The 16,027-nt window shown below is 44.5% G+C and overlaps 1 protein-coding gene across 1 annotated transcript; it reads left to right on the top strand.

Annotated features, from left to right (window-relative positions):
* Positions 1-107: 107 nt before the first annotated feature.
* Positions 108-14,030, top strand: rnf139 (ring finger protein 139). Its single transcript, XM_034094438.2, has 6 exons — positions 108-638; positions 6,910-7,565; positions 9,021-9,168; positions 9,272-9,378; positions 10,132-10,383; positions 11,023-14,030. The coding sequence occupies exons 1-6, from the start codon at positions 476-478 to the stop codon at positions 11,779-11,781; spliced, it is 2,085 nt and encodes a 694-aa protein (XP_033950329.1). The 5' UTR covers positions 108-475; the 3' UTR covers positions 11,782-14,030.
* The last annotated feature ends 1,997 nt before the right edge of the window (positions 14,031-16,027 follow it).

Genomic DNA, 16,027 nt, shown 5'->3' with positions numbered 1-16,027 from the left:
TGTTTTTATGTTATATTACAGATTTTCAAAAATGTAAACGATTGTTTTTAAAGCTACGTCAGCTGCCACACCCACTGACGCAGGAAGTTACGTCACATTACGTCGGAACCAACAGCCTGGTAACTTCTGCGGTGTTCCCAAAGCAACCAAATTGTCATTCAAGAATGATCCTAATATTTTAAACGATAACTGACGAGACGGGATTGGGGCAGGAGTCTGAAGTGTAACTGTTGGAGCCATAACTCTCCTGATGGGAGCAGCCACACATTAAACAGAAGAAGAAGAAGCAGCAACAGGAGGTTTAGCTGGGAGGACATGGCGGACGTCAGCAGGTTACAAGCTATCGCCTAAGCGCCTAAACGTCAGGGAAAGCGAAACCGAAGACTAGAGGCGGCTGCAGGAGGACCTTCATTTAGTTTAATGTTACATGGATAGCCGGAGCTCCTCAGGACTGTTCGCCCTACACTGAACCTGCATGGCGTCCAGTCAAGTCCGGCTAGGCCAGCAGGCCTTAGCGGTACTTGATGTGGCTCTGCGAGTTCCCTGTATCTTTATTATCGACGCCATTTTTAACTCTTACTACGACCCAGGTTCGGGATGGGCCGGGGCGATGGGGAAGGTGTTGGTCAGAGTCATGGGTGAGTATTTGAAAGTCCAGAACAGGAGCCTCCATATAGTGTCAACAACAGCTAAGCTAACTGACAGCTAAGCTAACTCTTAGCCTGTCATCAGTGTGGAGCTATGTCAACTGTCACACCGACTAAAGCCGATTTAACCACGGGCTATAACATCAATAAAAGCCTTTTCCCACATGGTGCTAAAATAGTTAACCTCAAACGTAATTCAGTCTAAGTTGATGCTCAATATTCGCTATAAGATTAGCTAACCGCTAACTTCAGGTATTTGTAATCTCAGGTGTCGTGTCAAATTCTGTGTCGACGCCGGAATCCAGCGGTGGTCCTTCAAGTAGCCTAACTCTGGGGGACATTAGGAAGCCTAGCACCTGACTGTAAAAAAACACTTTTTTATCCCTGTAACCTTGACCTGAACTCTTATCTTATCAGAACCAGGGTCTGGACTCTGTGAAGTTGAGGTTCTTAACCTTGTTGGCAGGTGTCCCCCTACTGCCTGTCAGATAAACTACCCTTCCTCCCTTATCAGCACCGCCTGTCATGTTGCAAATATGATCTAAACTCATTTAAAACTGGGTGTTTTTTACACTCATGATTACACCAAAGTGGATATTGCTGCAACTCATACGTTTTGTCAATATGGTCAATATATGATGTTCTCCAACTACTTCTTGGAGTGTCAGAAACTTGACAATTATCCATTAGTTTAATATGTACACCCAGTTGCCAATTTATAAGTTACCCTAGCTAAAACGAATCTGATCTTTTTAGGTTAGGTAGTTTTTGTGAACCAATAATCACTTTTAGTTGAATACTTCACTGCTTATCTGTTTAATTAAGCTTTTACAATAGTTTACCAATCACCTTTAGCTGCGTGTACTATTTCAGTAGGTTCATGAAATATTTCTGAGCTTCTTAACAATCGTTCATATACCCCTGGTAAGGGATCAGTGCTGTATAGGACTGTGTAGGCAGGCACCTGGGATAATAGCAACAATGATATTGCAAAAACCACTAGGGCTGCAACCAAAGATGAGCCCATGACAGTTTCAAAAGCCCAGGTTGACTTGCCTAAATGTCTTGTTTTGTCTGACTAACGGTACCAAACTCAAATCTATTCAGTTACTTATCAGAGAGAACCAGCCTCTCTCCGTGGAGTCATTGGCAGACAACACTGTTCCCAGACAAACATCTACCACGTTGTGTAACTGTCCGTTTGTACAGTTAGAAGACCTTTGAACAGCGTAGGCTCCATGGAAGTCCTTTTGGTGTTAGCACTCAGGGTTTAGAGGGGCAAGGGGCTAAATAAGGTTCAAGTCAACCAACAAGATCATGTCACCTCAGCCCACAATCCTTTGATGTTTGTTACATGCACACAAACAAAGACTATCTAAACTAGACTTTGGGAAATAGCGATGAAATAAAAGAACATTATTTCAATCAATTCCAATGAAGACATCCACAAATACGTCTGGTACCACAAAGTTCACGGCCCTGAGTCAATGTAGTCATTGAACTCTGAAAGCTGCTCCACGGTTCACTCTGTCTCTGGTCTCCTCAGACAGTTACAGGTTCATGTTGGAAGGGGACTAAGGTCAAAGTGGAACACAAGCAGTGGGATATAAGGACCGTGAAAGCCAGTAAACTGACCCAAAGATGAGAGCAAAGAGTAAACTGTTGCTGCTTCTCAGTTTTCAGATGACGCGAGTCTAGTTTTGCTGTGTTCAGTTTAATATCTTAGTTTGTATCTGCTCAAAAGGACTTGATGTAGAGGCCTTGAGGTACACAAGTAAATAGTAAAAGTGTATTCATTAGAAAACCAAAACAAGTTTAAACTCTGTAACTTGCGTCGTGAACAGAACCTAATTGTATCATTTGATATCACTATTTACTGCATTGCCAAGATACAAATAGAAATGCCAAGGACCGTCTGACCGGTCCCTCCCGTCCGCTTCAGTAACTGTGCTGATTTATGTTAGATAAAAAACATGTCATGACGGTCATGCATGACGAAGATAAGGGAAAAACAAACAGTATATAGTTGATGCTACTCTTATGGGTATTGTTGAAGGCATTCCTTTCACACTCGGGCTCATTCAATCCATTTATTTTTGTGTGCTTCCTTTTTTCATCTCAGGTCATTTTTCACAAGTGCACCTGGTATCCATGTTAAGGGTTTTGATAAATGTCTATGTCTCTTCAGAGTATGAAGTCCCTGTGTCCTCCACAGGGACTTCACCTCCATAGTAGTCCTTTGTTTACTTCCGTAACATAGTGACATCGCTCAATCACATCGCTGCTATTGCCCAGCGCTCTAACACATTGCAACTGATAGGCTAACTGGCGGGACATCTCTAAGCGGTTGACCAATCACAACAGAGCCGGCCAGCTAACCAATCAGAGCAGACTGGGCTCTGGTTTCAGACGGAGGGTGAAAAGAGGTGCTGCAGCACAGGCAGTATGAGAAAAATAAAGAGCTTTTTGAACATTAAAGCCTGGAGACATGTCCCAGTAGAGACACTACATACTGATATACACCTGAACATCAGCAGGAGAGGACTCTTTAAAGTAGAGACACTACATACTGATATACACCTGAACATCAGCAGGAGAGGACTCTTTAAAGTAGAGACACTACATACTGATATACACCTGAACATCAGCAGGAGAGGACTCTTTAAAGTAGAGACACTACATACTGATATACACCTAAACATCAGCAGGAGAGGACTCTTTAAAGTAGAGACACTACACACTGATATACACCTGAACATCAGCAGGAGAGGACTCTTTAAAGTAGAGACACTACACACTGATATATACCTGAACATCAGCAGGAGAGGACTCTTTAAAGTAGAGACACTACATACTGATATACAGCTGAACATCAGCAGGAGAGGACTCTTTAAAGTAGAGACACTACATACTGATATACACCTGAACATCAGCAGGAGGACTCTTTAAAGTAGAGACACTACATACTGATATACACCTGAACATCAGCAGGAGAGGACTCTTTAAAGTAGAGACACTACATACTGATATACACCTGAACATCAGCAGGAGAGGACTCTTTAAAGTAGAGACTCTACATACTGATATACACCTGAACATCAGCAGGAGAGGACTCTTTAAAGTAGAGACACTACATACTGATATACACCTGAACATCAGCAGGAGAGGACTCTTTAAAGTAGAGACACTACATACTGATACACACCTGAACATCAGCAGGAGAGGACTCTTTAAAGTAGAGACACTACATACTGATACACACCTGAACATCAGCAGGAGAGGACTCTTTAAAGTAGAGACACTACATACTGATATACACCTGAACATCAGCAGGAAAGGACTCTTTAAAGTAGAGACACTACATACTGATATACACTTGAACATCAGCAGGAGAGGACTCTTTAAAGTAGAGACTCTACATACGGATATACACCTGAACATCAGCAGGAGAGGACTCTTTAAAGTAGAGACACTACATACTGATATACACCTGAACATCAGCAGGAGAGGACTCTTTAAAGTAGAGACACTACATACTGATATACAGCTGAACATCAGCAGGAGAGGACTCTTTAAAGTAGAGACACTAGTACATACTGATATACACCTGAACATCAGCAGGAGAGGACTCTTTAAAGTAGAGACACTAGTACATACTGATATACACCTGAACATCAGCAGGAGAGGACTCTTTAAAGTAGAGACTCTACATACTGATATATACCTGAACATCAGCAGGAGAGGACTCTTTAAAGTAGAGACACTACATACTGATATACACCTGAACATCAGCAGGAGAGGACTCTTTAAAGTAGAGACACTACATACTGATACACACCTGAACATCAGCAGGAGAGGACTCTTTAAAGTAGAGACACTACATACTGATACACACCTGAACATCAGCAGGAGAGGACTCTTTAAAGTAGAGACACTACATACTGATATACACCTGAACATCAGCAGGAAAGGACTCTTTAAAGTAGAGACACTACATACTGATATACACTTGAACATCAGCAGGAGAGGACTCTTTAAAGTAGAGACTCTACATACGGATATACACCTGAACATCAGCAGGAGAGGACTCTTTAAAGTAGAGACACTACATACTGATATACACCTGAACATCAGCAGCAGAGGACTCTTTAAAGTAGAGACACTACATACTGATATACAGCTGAACATCAGCAGGAGAGGACTCTTTAAAGTAGAGACACTACATACTGATATACACCTGAACATCAGCAGGAGAGGACTCTTTAAAGTAGAGACACTACATACTGATATACACCTGAACATCAGCAGGAGAGGACTCTTTAAAGTAGAGACACTACATACTGATATACAGCTGAACATCAGCAGGAGAGGACTCTTTAAAGTAGAGACACTACATACTGATATACGCCTGAACATCAGCAGGAGAGGACTCTTTAAAGTAGAGACACTACATACTGATATACACCTGAACATCAGCAGGAGAGGACTCTTTAAAGTAGAGACTCTAGATACTGATATACACCTGAACATCAGCAGGAGAGGACTCTTTAAAGTAGAGACACTACATACAGATATACACCTGAACATCAGCAGGAGAGGACTCTTTAAAGTAGAGACACTACATACTGATACACACCTGAACATCAGCAGGAGAGGACTCTTTAAAGTAGAGATACTAGTACATACTGATATACACCTGAACATCAGCAGGAGAGGAGTCTTTAAAGTAGAGACACTACATACTGATATACACCTGAACATCAGCAGGAGAGGACTCTTTAAAGTAGAGACACTACATACTGATATACACCTGAACATCAGCAGGAGAGGACTCTTTAAAGTAGAGACACTACATACTGATATACACCTAAACATCAGCAGGAGACGACTCTTTAAAGTAGAGACACTACACACTGATATACACCTGAACATCAGCAGGAGAGGACTCTTTAAAGTAGAGACACTACATACTGATATACACCTGAACATCAGCAGGAGAGGACTCTTTAAAGTAGAGACACTACATACTGATATACACCTGAACATCAGCAGGAGAGGACTCTTTAAAGTAGAGACACTACATACTGATATACACCTGAACATCAACAGGAGAGGACTCTTTAAAGTAGAGACACTACATACTGATATACACCTGAACATCAGCAGGAGAGGACTCTTTAAAGTAGAGACACTACATACTGATATACACCTGAACATCAGCAGGAGAGGACTCTTTAAAGTAGAGACACTACATACTGATATACAGCTGAACATCAGCAGGAGAGGACTCTTTAAAGTAGAGACACTAGTACATACTGATATACACCTGAACATCAGCAGGAGAGGACTCTTTAAAGTAGAGACACTAGTACATACTGATATACACCTGAACATCAGCAGGAGAGGACTCTTTAAAGTAGAGACACTAGTACATACTGATATACACCTGAACATCAGCAGGAGAGGACTCTTTAAAGTAGAGACACTAGTACATACTGATATACACCTGAACATCAGCAGGAGTGGACTCTTTAAAGTAGAGACACTAGTACATACTGATATACACCTGAACATCAGCAGGAGTGGACTCTTTAAAGTAGAAACACTAGTACATACTGATATACGCCTGAACATCAGCAGGAGAGGACTCTTTAAAGTAGAGACACTAGTACATACTGATATACGCCTGAACATCAGCAGGAGAGGACTCTTTAAAGTAGAGACACTAGTACATACTGATATACGCCTGAACATGAACAGAATAGGGCAGAAATATCTAGACTATTTGTCTCTGTTTGCTTCCCTTTGCCCCGCTGCTTGTTGTATCTTTGACCTGTCAGGATTACTGCACTGTAAGCCGATTGTTCTCCTGCTAATCTCCTTTGTGTTTCTGGCACTCATGCCCTTCTCTCTATAAGAACCATGTTTACATCCTTCGCCTGTTTTTGCAGACAGCTTTAGCACGTTTCATATCAACCATTACAAGCTACAGTCGGCAGAAGTCTTCTGTTCATTTTCTACGTGTGACAGGAAATAGTTCCATCACGTCCATTTTTGCCTGATACTTCAGTTGCGAAATGTTTTGATATCTTACAGAATTATTATGTTTGAAGCATTATCTTAAAAACAATATAGAATACCATTTATAGGCTGGGATATAATACTTCATTGAGATATTTTCATGAATGTTGCCTTTACCAACGGTTGCTGTGATTTGTATGAATTGTGCAGCCCTAATCCTCGCCCCTCTGCTGCGCCTCAGGTATCCTCATCTCCAGCATGGTGCTGCTGCTCTCTCAGAAAGCCTTGTTCAAGTTCTACACCCTCTTCTTTGCTGTGCTCCTCGGCATGGCAGCGGTGCTCATCAACTACTACGCCACCTCTCACATAGACTTCTACAGCGCCTACTACAAAGCGGCTCTGGGCTTCAGACTGGTGCCTAGAAACGGGCCGACGTTGTGGCTGGGCATGGCTGCCATCCAGCTTGTCTTTGGAGTGGGCTACGTGTTCCTTCTCAACCTCCAGTCGGTGTTCGCTGCTCTGGTGGTGCTGGACATCATGATCCCTCTGTGGGGGCTGATGATCGAGCTGCCCGTGGACGTGCGGCAGCTGGTGGCCGTGTTCTCGGGCCTGGCGCTGGCGCTCAACACGGCCGTGTGCCTGGCCATGAGGCTGAAATGGTTTTACTACTCGTGCCGGTACGTCTACCTGCTGGTGCGCCACATGTACCGGATCTACGGGCTGCAGCTGCTGCTGGAGGACACCTGGAAGAGGATCCGATTCCCAGACGTGCTGCGGGTGTTCTGGCTGACCCGGCTCACTGCCCAGGCGCTGATCCTGGTGTACGTGGTGCGGGCCGTGCGGAGGGAGAGCGGAGACGCTACAGGCAGTCTCATAGACGGAGGCTCCGACTCACAGGTGAGACCAGGACCATTCCGTCTGCTTTCAAGCTCATATCTGCCGGTCCTAAAACACTCAATTCATTCCCCTAGAAAAGGTATTGTTGGCTATTTATGTTTTGTTTTTGCTGTTGAAAATAAAGTAGGTTGTAAATATGTTATGTGTTTGCAAGCTGCTCGAGAAAGCGTTAAATGATCTATAAACTTAAAGTGTGATTTTGGCTCCAAGCCCTCCGGATTTATGCAATGAACTGGATGGAATCCTTGTTATAAATAATTAGTAAGAACTGACATTGAATAAACCCCCTGGATGCTTGTACTTAGACCGAGGGTGTTTCATCGTGGGAAGCCAGAGTATGGTAGATGTTCAAATGCTCCAACTAAATACCGGTATTAGTTGCAGCCCTTTTTCTATGAGAAGAGCGAGCAGCACGACCGTAGCTCCAACAGTGTCCAAGTCAAGAAGTCGGCAACGCTGACAGACAATTGTTTCAGGTTTACATTCAAAAGCACTCCCCCCGAAGTCATCATCTTGAACAGAAACATGTCAGAATGAATGTAAACAAGAAACTTGTCTATTTTTGAATGTAAACAAGAAAGTGGCTATTTGTAGTACTCACAGCTGTCACGCTAGCAGTTTGTGATGAACTGTGTTCAGGTAGACAGGGCGGCTGGCTGCGTCGTCTTCCAACCAGAAGGTTGTGGGTTTGATCCCAGCCCGTGCCGTCAACACGTCCTTGTGTCCTTGGGCTTAATCAGTACTTCATCAGTTGCTCCCGGCGGCATGGCCAACGGTGTTTGAATGTGAATGAATGTTGGTTCCTCGAGCACGGGGCGCTGCTCTGTCTGAATGAGGCGTGAAGGGGGGATGATGACATGTAGTATGTCGAGCGCTCTGAGGGCTCGTACAGACTGGATAAAGCGTTCTATACGTACAGTCCATTTACAGATGGGTCCTATCATTTGATTTGGCCCCAAAAAAACAATAATAATTAAAAAAACATTTGATTCAACAAACAGGAATACAAACAAAACGTACTTTGTGTTTTGTCTGAGTTTATTAATTGCTGTCGATATGTAGAGAAATATATACACATTTTCCTTCTTTTGGAAAGACCAACTCGAGATGTAATGCATTACTATAAGCCGAGTGGCCCCTACTGTTTCTAAATCATTCTTTGACGATTATGACCGTAAATAACTTACATTCATTTTTTATTTAAAAAGGCCATTAAACCCATTTTGTTAATTGCAGATGTGCAAAGTCTGAAGGTCAAAATGTCTGTACTCTGCACCAACATGTGCAGCCAGGCAAATGGCTTCCCCTGGGAGGGTTACACCTGGAGCGCAGATCAGGGGTGCTGCCTTCATGGAACCCCATGTTATATCGTAGCTTGCACAATCTGAATACAAAGAGTAAAGGGAGCTCCAGGTGATGCTGACATGCTTCCTTGTGTGACCTCTCTGTTGCCAGGGTTACCTGCTGAGCTGGGATGTGTTCTGGGATCTGACCAGTAACCTGATCATCTCCGGCTGTGACTCCACGCTCACCGTGCTGGGGATGAGCGCCGTCATCTCCTCTGTGGCACACTACCTCGGCCTGAGCATCCTGGCCTTCATAGGTACGGCTGAGTGTGTGTCCTTTACAAGCGTTGACTATCTGCTGTAACTGCTGCGCATAAGAAAGGTCCTGGAATGCAAATGTTGTCTCTTGTTGACCCTCAGGCTCGACGGAGGAGGAGGACAAGCGTTTAGGCTTCGTAGCTCCTGTTCTGTTCTTCATCCTCGCCCTGCAGACCGGCCTCAGCAGCCTGGACCCCGAGGAACGCCTGGTACGGGAAACGAGTCAATCGGTTCAGTTGCTTTATTACGATTAGACCTTTACTGATATTGTGGTTCACGCTCAACGTTGTATTTGTAGTCTTATTTAAATGTCCTATTGGCCAAACTAGGTTAAGCTTTCTGAAGTAGGTATGTCACACAGGACACTTCGGTGCCAAGTCGATGCCAACATTTGGAAAGTGCAACATTATTGGTATTGCTCGAGCACTGGGAAGCATAAGACAAAAAGAAAAGTGATCAAGATACCCAAATGTTTCCATTTTCTATATATATATATATATATATATTGTTGGATGTGCACGGACAGGCCCCTGAACAAAACTCTAGGCCTTTCCCATCACCTTTGCCTCGGAATCACAGATGCTTCAGGCGTAGATCTGGCTTTGCTGCAGAATCCTAAACGACGCAGTGACCTCACGATGGACGCGTCCTGGGTACACCCTTTGCCCCCTGCTAGATAATAGCAGAGGGTTGGCATCGCACCCCTTGGTTAAATAACAGAGCAGCGCTAGGTTCTACTGAGTTTCATTATGGTGTGTTCAAGCTCTATTGAGTAAAAACGTGTACTGAGGGAGGGTATATACACATGATATCATGATATGTTTAAATGCAGTGTTGTAAAATGTAGTTTTGTTTCAGGAGTAGTATTAACAATCGATCTGATTATGTGGAATCATCCCGTGTGTGAAAGTAGAGGCCATCTTTAACATGTTGTACCAATGACGAGACCCTTTGATTTGCAGGTGCGCCTGAGTCGGAACATGTGCCTTCTGCTGACCGCCATCCTGCACTTCATCCACGGCATGACGGACCCCGTCCTCATGTCCCTCAGCGCCTCCCACGTCTCCTCGTTCCGCCGCCATTTCCCCGTCCTGCTGGTGTCCTCTGCGCTCTTCGTGCTCCCGGTGGTGCTCAGCTACGCCCTGTGGCACCACTACGCCCTCAACACCTGGCTGTTCGCCGTCACCGCCTTCTGCGTGGAGCTCTGCCTCAAGGTGAGTGGGGGACTCTGCGGCTGCTTTAGTTTACGAAGTGACGCACAGATACTTACTAGAAGTCTCATCAGTCCGTGAGGTTCAGTGTGAAATGTGAGGTCGCCATGTGTTCCCTTCCGTCCGTCCTCTCCTGTGATCTCACTTCCTTCCAGCACTTTGTGGCTTTAAACCTCTTTCCTTTCCTCTTTATGTTTTCACTTTCTTTAAAGGGCGATATTAAGCTGTCTAACAATCTCAAATGTTATGCACCCTCAATATATAAAGATGAATATTCAAAAAGTATTCCACTGTGTTGCTGATGGAGTGTCAGACAGTGCTAAAGGTCAAATCAGCGGGTTGACATGACTGCACAAGGTCCCTCAGTCAGAGCGTCCTTATTAGCAGTCTGCTATCCAGACCTCTGGAAGTCCAAGTGTATCAATCAGAATCAGTATTCTAATAAGCCACCCACCCACTTCCCCTCCGTCTTTTCACTTTTGAAACTGAAAATACTCATAATTTTTGGCCCTTTTTGAAAATATAAATAACTTGAAGATGGTTGATTAGCAGATTACAGATGAAGGCAGAACCCGTTGTTTCTGTTGGTGTAGCTATCTGAAACAGGAGCTACTAACAGTCCATGTTTGTATTTCCCTGCAGGTGGTGGTGTCCCTGACCGTCTACGGCCTCTTCATGGTGGACGGCTTCTCCAACGTCCTGTGGGAGAAGCTGGACGACTACGTGTACTACGTTCGCTCCTCGGGCAACATCATCGAGTTCCTGTTTGGCGTCATCATGTTCGGCAACGGCGCCTACACCATGATGTTCGAGTCGGGCAGCAAGATCCGCGCCTGCATGATGTGCCTGCACGCCTACTTCAACATCTACCTGCAGGCCAAGAACGGCTGGAAGACCTTCATCAACCGCCGCACGGCCGTCAAGAAGATCAACTCGCTGCCGGAGATGCGCGGCGACCAGCTGAGGGACATCGAGGACGTGTGCGCCATCTGCTACCAGGAGTTCGCCACCTCGGCACGCATCACCCCCTGCCACCACTACTTCCACGCGCTGTGCCTGAGGAAGTGGCTCTACATCCAGGACACGTGCCCCATGTGCCACCAGAGGGTGTACGTGGAGGACGAGAGCCGGGACAGAGCGGCGTTCTCCAACAACAACGGGGGCTACGCAGCGCCGCGGGACGTCGCTGCGGAGGCAGAGGACCAGCGCGGACAAGAGGACGCAGAGCTGCCGGGGGAGGGGGGGGCAGCGGGGGGGCAGGCTGCGGGGGAGCCGGACAACGAGCTGCTGGAGGACAACGACAGCATAGAGTACGACGAGGACGAGTGGGGGACGCAAAACGGCAACGCACACATAGAAGAAGACTATATCAACGACGACACAGACTCCACCGAGGACTGACAGCAAGAGATCTATAGAGAGAAATATACATATATCTTTATTATATTTAAGTTAAAAAATAATTATAAAACACTATCTTAATTTGTTCTTCAAAAATGTCAGGGATATCATTCTCCGTTTGTCTTTATTCTCTTTTTGATTTGGGATGACTCGATAAGGGCTCACGGAAAGAGTGCTGCTGCTCTGGTTCTGTGCGTGAGGGAGGACTGCATGATGCACGCCAACAACTCGTAAGGTTACTTTTTTATAATTGTATCCCCAAATGATCGGAGATATATATCTTGCTATGCGGGCACAGCTGTCTCGACACGTTCCCCCCCAATGCCTCAAAGCTGACGACTGGGTCTGCATCACGTATGTTCTGCAGCACGTATGTTCTGCACAGCACAAGTTTGCCTTCTTAAGCACGGTGTGGAAATATGTTTTCGTCCAAAGAAAAGAAAAATAATTTAGATCACAACTTTGTTTCGATTTTGTGCAGCCCCAATGATTTGTGTGTCTGTGAGGAAGTGTGTGTGTGTGTGGGTGTGTGTGCCGACATGCAATGTGCCTAGACGATGTCTTAAAGGTGCACTTCATGTTCCCTGGGAGTGGGGTGAAGGGGAAACACTGGAGTGGGTTGGCGTAACCACAACAACTATTCATCTGTAAGTCATGTTTTAGGAGTTGGGAGAAAGAGGAATGGTGCACAGTTTCTGTTTCAAACATGCTGATATTATTTTCTCTAGGTTTCTTTTTTAATCGTGCCAAATAATATCTGTTAGTCCCTTTGATGCTTCCTGGAGTTGTTCCCTTTCCTGTAATGTGTGTGCATGGAAATGGCCAGCAGGGGCCCTTGTTCCCTCCAGATGGAGTTTCCCTCCCACACACTCCGTAACAAAATGACATCACTAAGTAACACTTGCACATCTATAGGCTAGCGCTCCAACATATTGTATGGGATAGGCTAAAGAGTGCACCTGTAAGTGATTGACCAATCACAACAGATCTGGCAAATTAACCAATCGGAGCAGACTCTGGTTTCAGACGGAGGGGTGAAAAGAGCCTCTGTAGCACAGTTGATCCCGACATATTTGTCTTACCAAACAAGTGCTCTCAAAGCCTGACTTACAGATGCATGCAGCTCAAGGAAGTCACACAGCTGTTCCACGTGGGGGTCTTTCCGAACTGAAACAGTGTGTTCGTGTCCAGAGAGAAGTGAAGGCCGGGGAGAGAAGCGGTTCCCATCAACCCAGAGACAAACTGAGAGGTGTTTGATCCAAAAGAAAAAAGAAGAAGTGACTTGCTACTGTAATCACTGATATACCTCGATCATTACTTACTACTGGTCTATTGTGCGACCGCGCTTACAATTGTGTACGTTATTGTACATATAATAAAACATGTGCACACGTTCTCCCTTAGGACAAGAGGAGACTTGTTTTTCTTTCAATAATGCACATTTCTCTTCACACAAGTCAGTATTTCCTTTGGTAAAGTTCTTGTTTCGAACCCAGAAATAGTTTGGAAGACGAATGCAAATGTTTGGGATTATTTCTTTGCTTATTGTAATTGACACATACAGTATGAAAAGATGCCACTTGGTTTGTCTACCATGACGTTCTGGTTTCACGAGGAACAAAGTGCCGTGGTTTGTTTTAGCTGTCAGTTTTCAGCCATGTTGTAACGCCAGAAGTCATTTATGTCCCCATGTTATTCAGTACATCACTGGTACAGGTGGACAGGAGCTGTCCTTCTGTCCAACAGCTACAAGAAGCAATCCTCACTTGTTTTCCAGCAGCAGATGTCCGACTGAACACTGAATACAAATCTTCAACTACTGGAATGAAAGAAAGAAGCAGAAAATATTTAAGAGCCATGTTTTCACCTTTTTGACAGTCCAGCGACGTCAGAGGTCTTCATTGTGAATTTGTGTTAAATCACTTTCAAGCACAACTCCTCCGAGTATGACATTGTTTAGACTTCCACAGCCTGAACGTCTTTAAGAGTTTCACTATAAACTCGTGTTCATTACTGTTGTAATTACTGCTGGCAGAAGAGAAGCTGCAAGGAATCCGTGAACTTCTTGATGATGATGCGAAAGAGATGCGAATTTGATTAGAAAGCTGTGCTTTTTGACCGGTTTCAGCTATGAAGGACTTTGATTATTAGTTGATTGTTCTGAAAGCTTTTTCAAAAGGTAAAAGCTGTTTATTTTTGCCTTTTGTTTTAAAAAGAGTTTTATGTAAATAAAATCATCTTTGATATTGCGTTTGGACTGTATCTCAGATATCACTGACATCACCCATAAAGGACTGTCTAGTACTCATGTGACACAAAAGATAATGTAGCTTCTGCATTGCAATCATCCACGTTACACATGAGTACAGCTTTCTGTGTGTAGATGCAGTTGACTGATTGAACCGGCAGATGGCGTCATTGCACAATGTTTTATTTATTAACCCTGTTCGCTTGACCCATGTACTACTTTCATCAATCATAACTTTTTTGTTTTACATTCGATTGCATTAAGGCTTTATGATATCCTTCACAGTAGATATTTGAACATAGAAAATTGCTGATCACCACTTTCATTGCATTTTGGATGATTTAGTCAACTTTGACACACACACACACACACACACACACACACACACACACACACACACACACACACACACACACACACACACACACACACACACACACACACACACACACACACACACACACACACACACACACACACACACACACACACACACACACACACACACACACACACACACACACACACACACACACACACACACACACAGGTTCCACCCCTCTTATGTGCCCAGTTCTTTCTCTTGTCTTCCCGGGCTGCGACCCGACAACATGTCCGTGTCTGCTGCTCATTAAAGCCAGCTTCATACCTTCATTGCACCGCCTCCGACTCCCTATCTCTCGGCACTACATTGGTGACCCTGACAACGTCTCGTGAAGTTTCCGGGACTGACCCGAACATGGCGAAAAACGCTGTTTTTCTCGATATGCCGGCGATTTTTAGAGACGTCCGTGGCTGCCACCGGCACACGGACTGAGGCTCGGTGCGCCCCCCACGGAATGGCTGAGACGTCGCTCGCCATTCCCACATCGTCTCGGCACTGGAAGACAGCAAGCCTTCCGACTACACGGAGACGATACACGACCTGCTAGGTATGGGCAGTGGCGTTTCTATATGTACAAAAGTGGTGGGGCACAAAAAACTCAGATGTCTTTAAGCTTCTGCAGAGAGGTTCATGGCTGGTGAGGCACTGGCACTGACTCTTCAGGTTTATATTTTGACCTAAATCAAAATATAATATTATTTTCAAAAGCTTTTTTAGTCTGATGCTTCAATTAATTTTAAACAGACAGTTCAACAGAAGGATACCCAAAAAAAATGTAATTTTATCATTTAAATATTTAATTGTTCTCTCTTAGTAAGATCCCATTTTCAATAAAATGGTGGTCTTACCTTGACTTGAAGATTAAGTCCATTTGCCTATCCTTCTGGACAAAAATCTCTATTACTTTTTTGTAAAAGTCCTCCTTATCTTCTTGTCGTTTCAAAAGTCTATCATAAATCTAAATGATGGATTTATGATTCGAAAATGATAAAAGTAGGGTAGACATGTGGATATTATCCGGTTGAACAAAACGTGCATTTATCTAACCGGTACGTTTCCCACAGATCTTATTTGTAGCTATTTTCTAAAATTCTATGAAGAAATCTCATTGCTTTTTTGTGGAGGGAAGCCATGCGCAGCTTACTTCCTGGTTTTAGGACGCATCTCTCGTCTCCTCTTCACACACCACACTTTTCGCGGCACACGTACTTACAGCCAATCAGCTCTGAATTATGTGAGATGACGTATGGTGGGGATGGCAGCACTTTGCCCCAATGGTCATTATTTTTTGCCACACACATTAAATAGGAAAATACTCTGAGCATGCGCAGTGTAGTTTTTACAGTCACCGTTCACTTATGCCCCTTTCACACCAGCGCCTTTTCAGCTCCGGCTCGGAGCTAGAGCCTGAAAAGCGCCGGGTTTTCCAGTTCACACCGGAGCTGCGCCGGCTCTTAGCTCCGGAATCCGCTTCATTTCCAGCTCCAAAAAATTGTCGGTCCAGAGGCAAGAGCTTTGGAGCTAAGAGGTGACGTCGCTTACGTCTCTCTTACGTCGAGGCGTGCAGGAAACTAAACCCACCTACCATGGGTCGACTGTTATGCCTGCATACA

The sequence above is a fragment of the Pseudochaenichthys georgianus genome, chromosome 11 (assembly GCF_902827115.2).
Source record: "Pseudochaenichthys georgianus chromosome 11, fPseGeo1.2, whole genome shotgun sequence".
In the NCBI taxonomy this organism is placed as follows: Eukaryota; Metazoa; Chordata; class Actinopteri; order Perciformes; family Channichthyidae; genus Pseudochaenichthys; species Pseudochaenichthys georgianus.
Note: the sequence above shows the minus strand (reverse complement) of the source record. Positions and strands in the feature narration are given on the sequence as shown.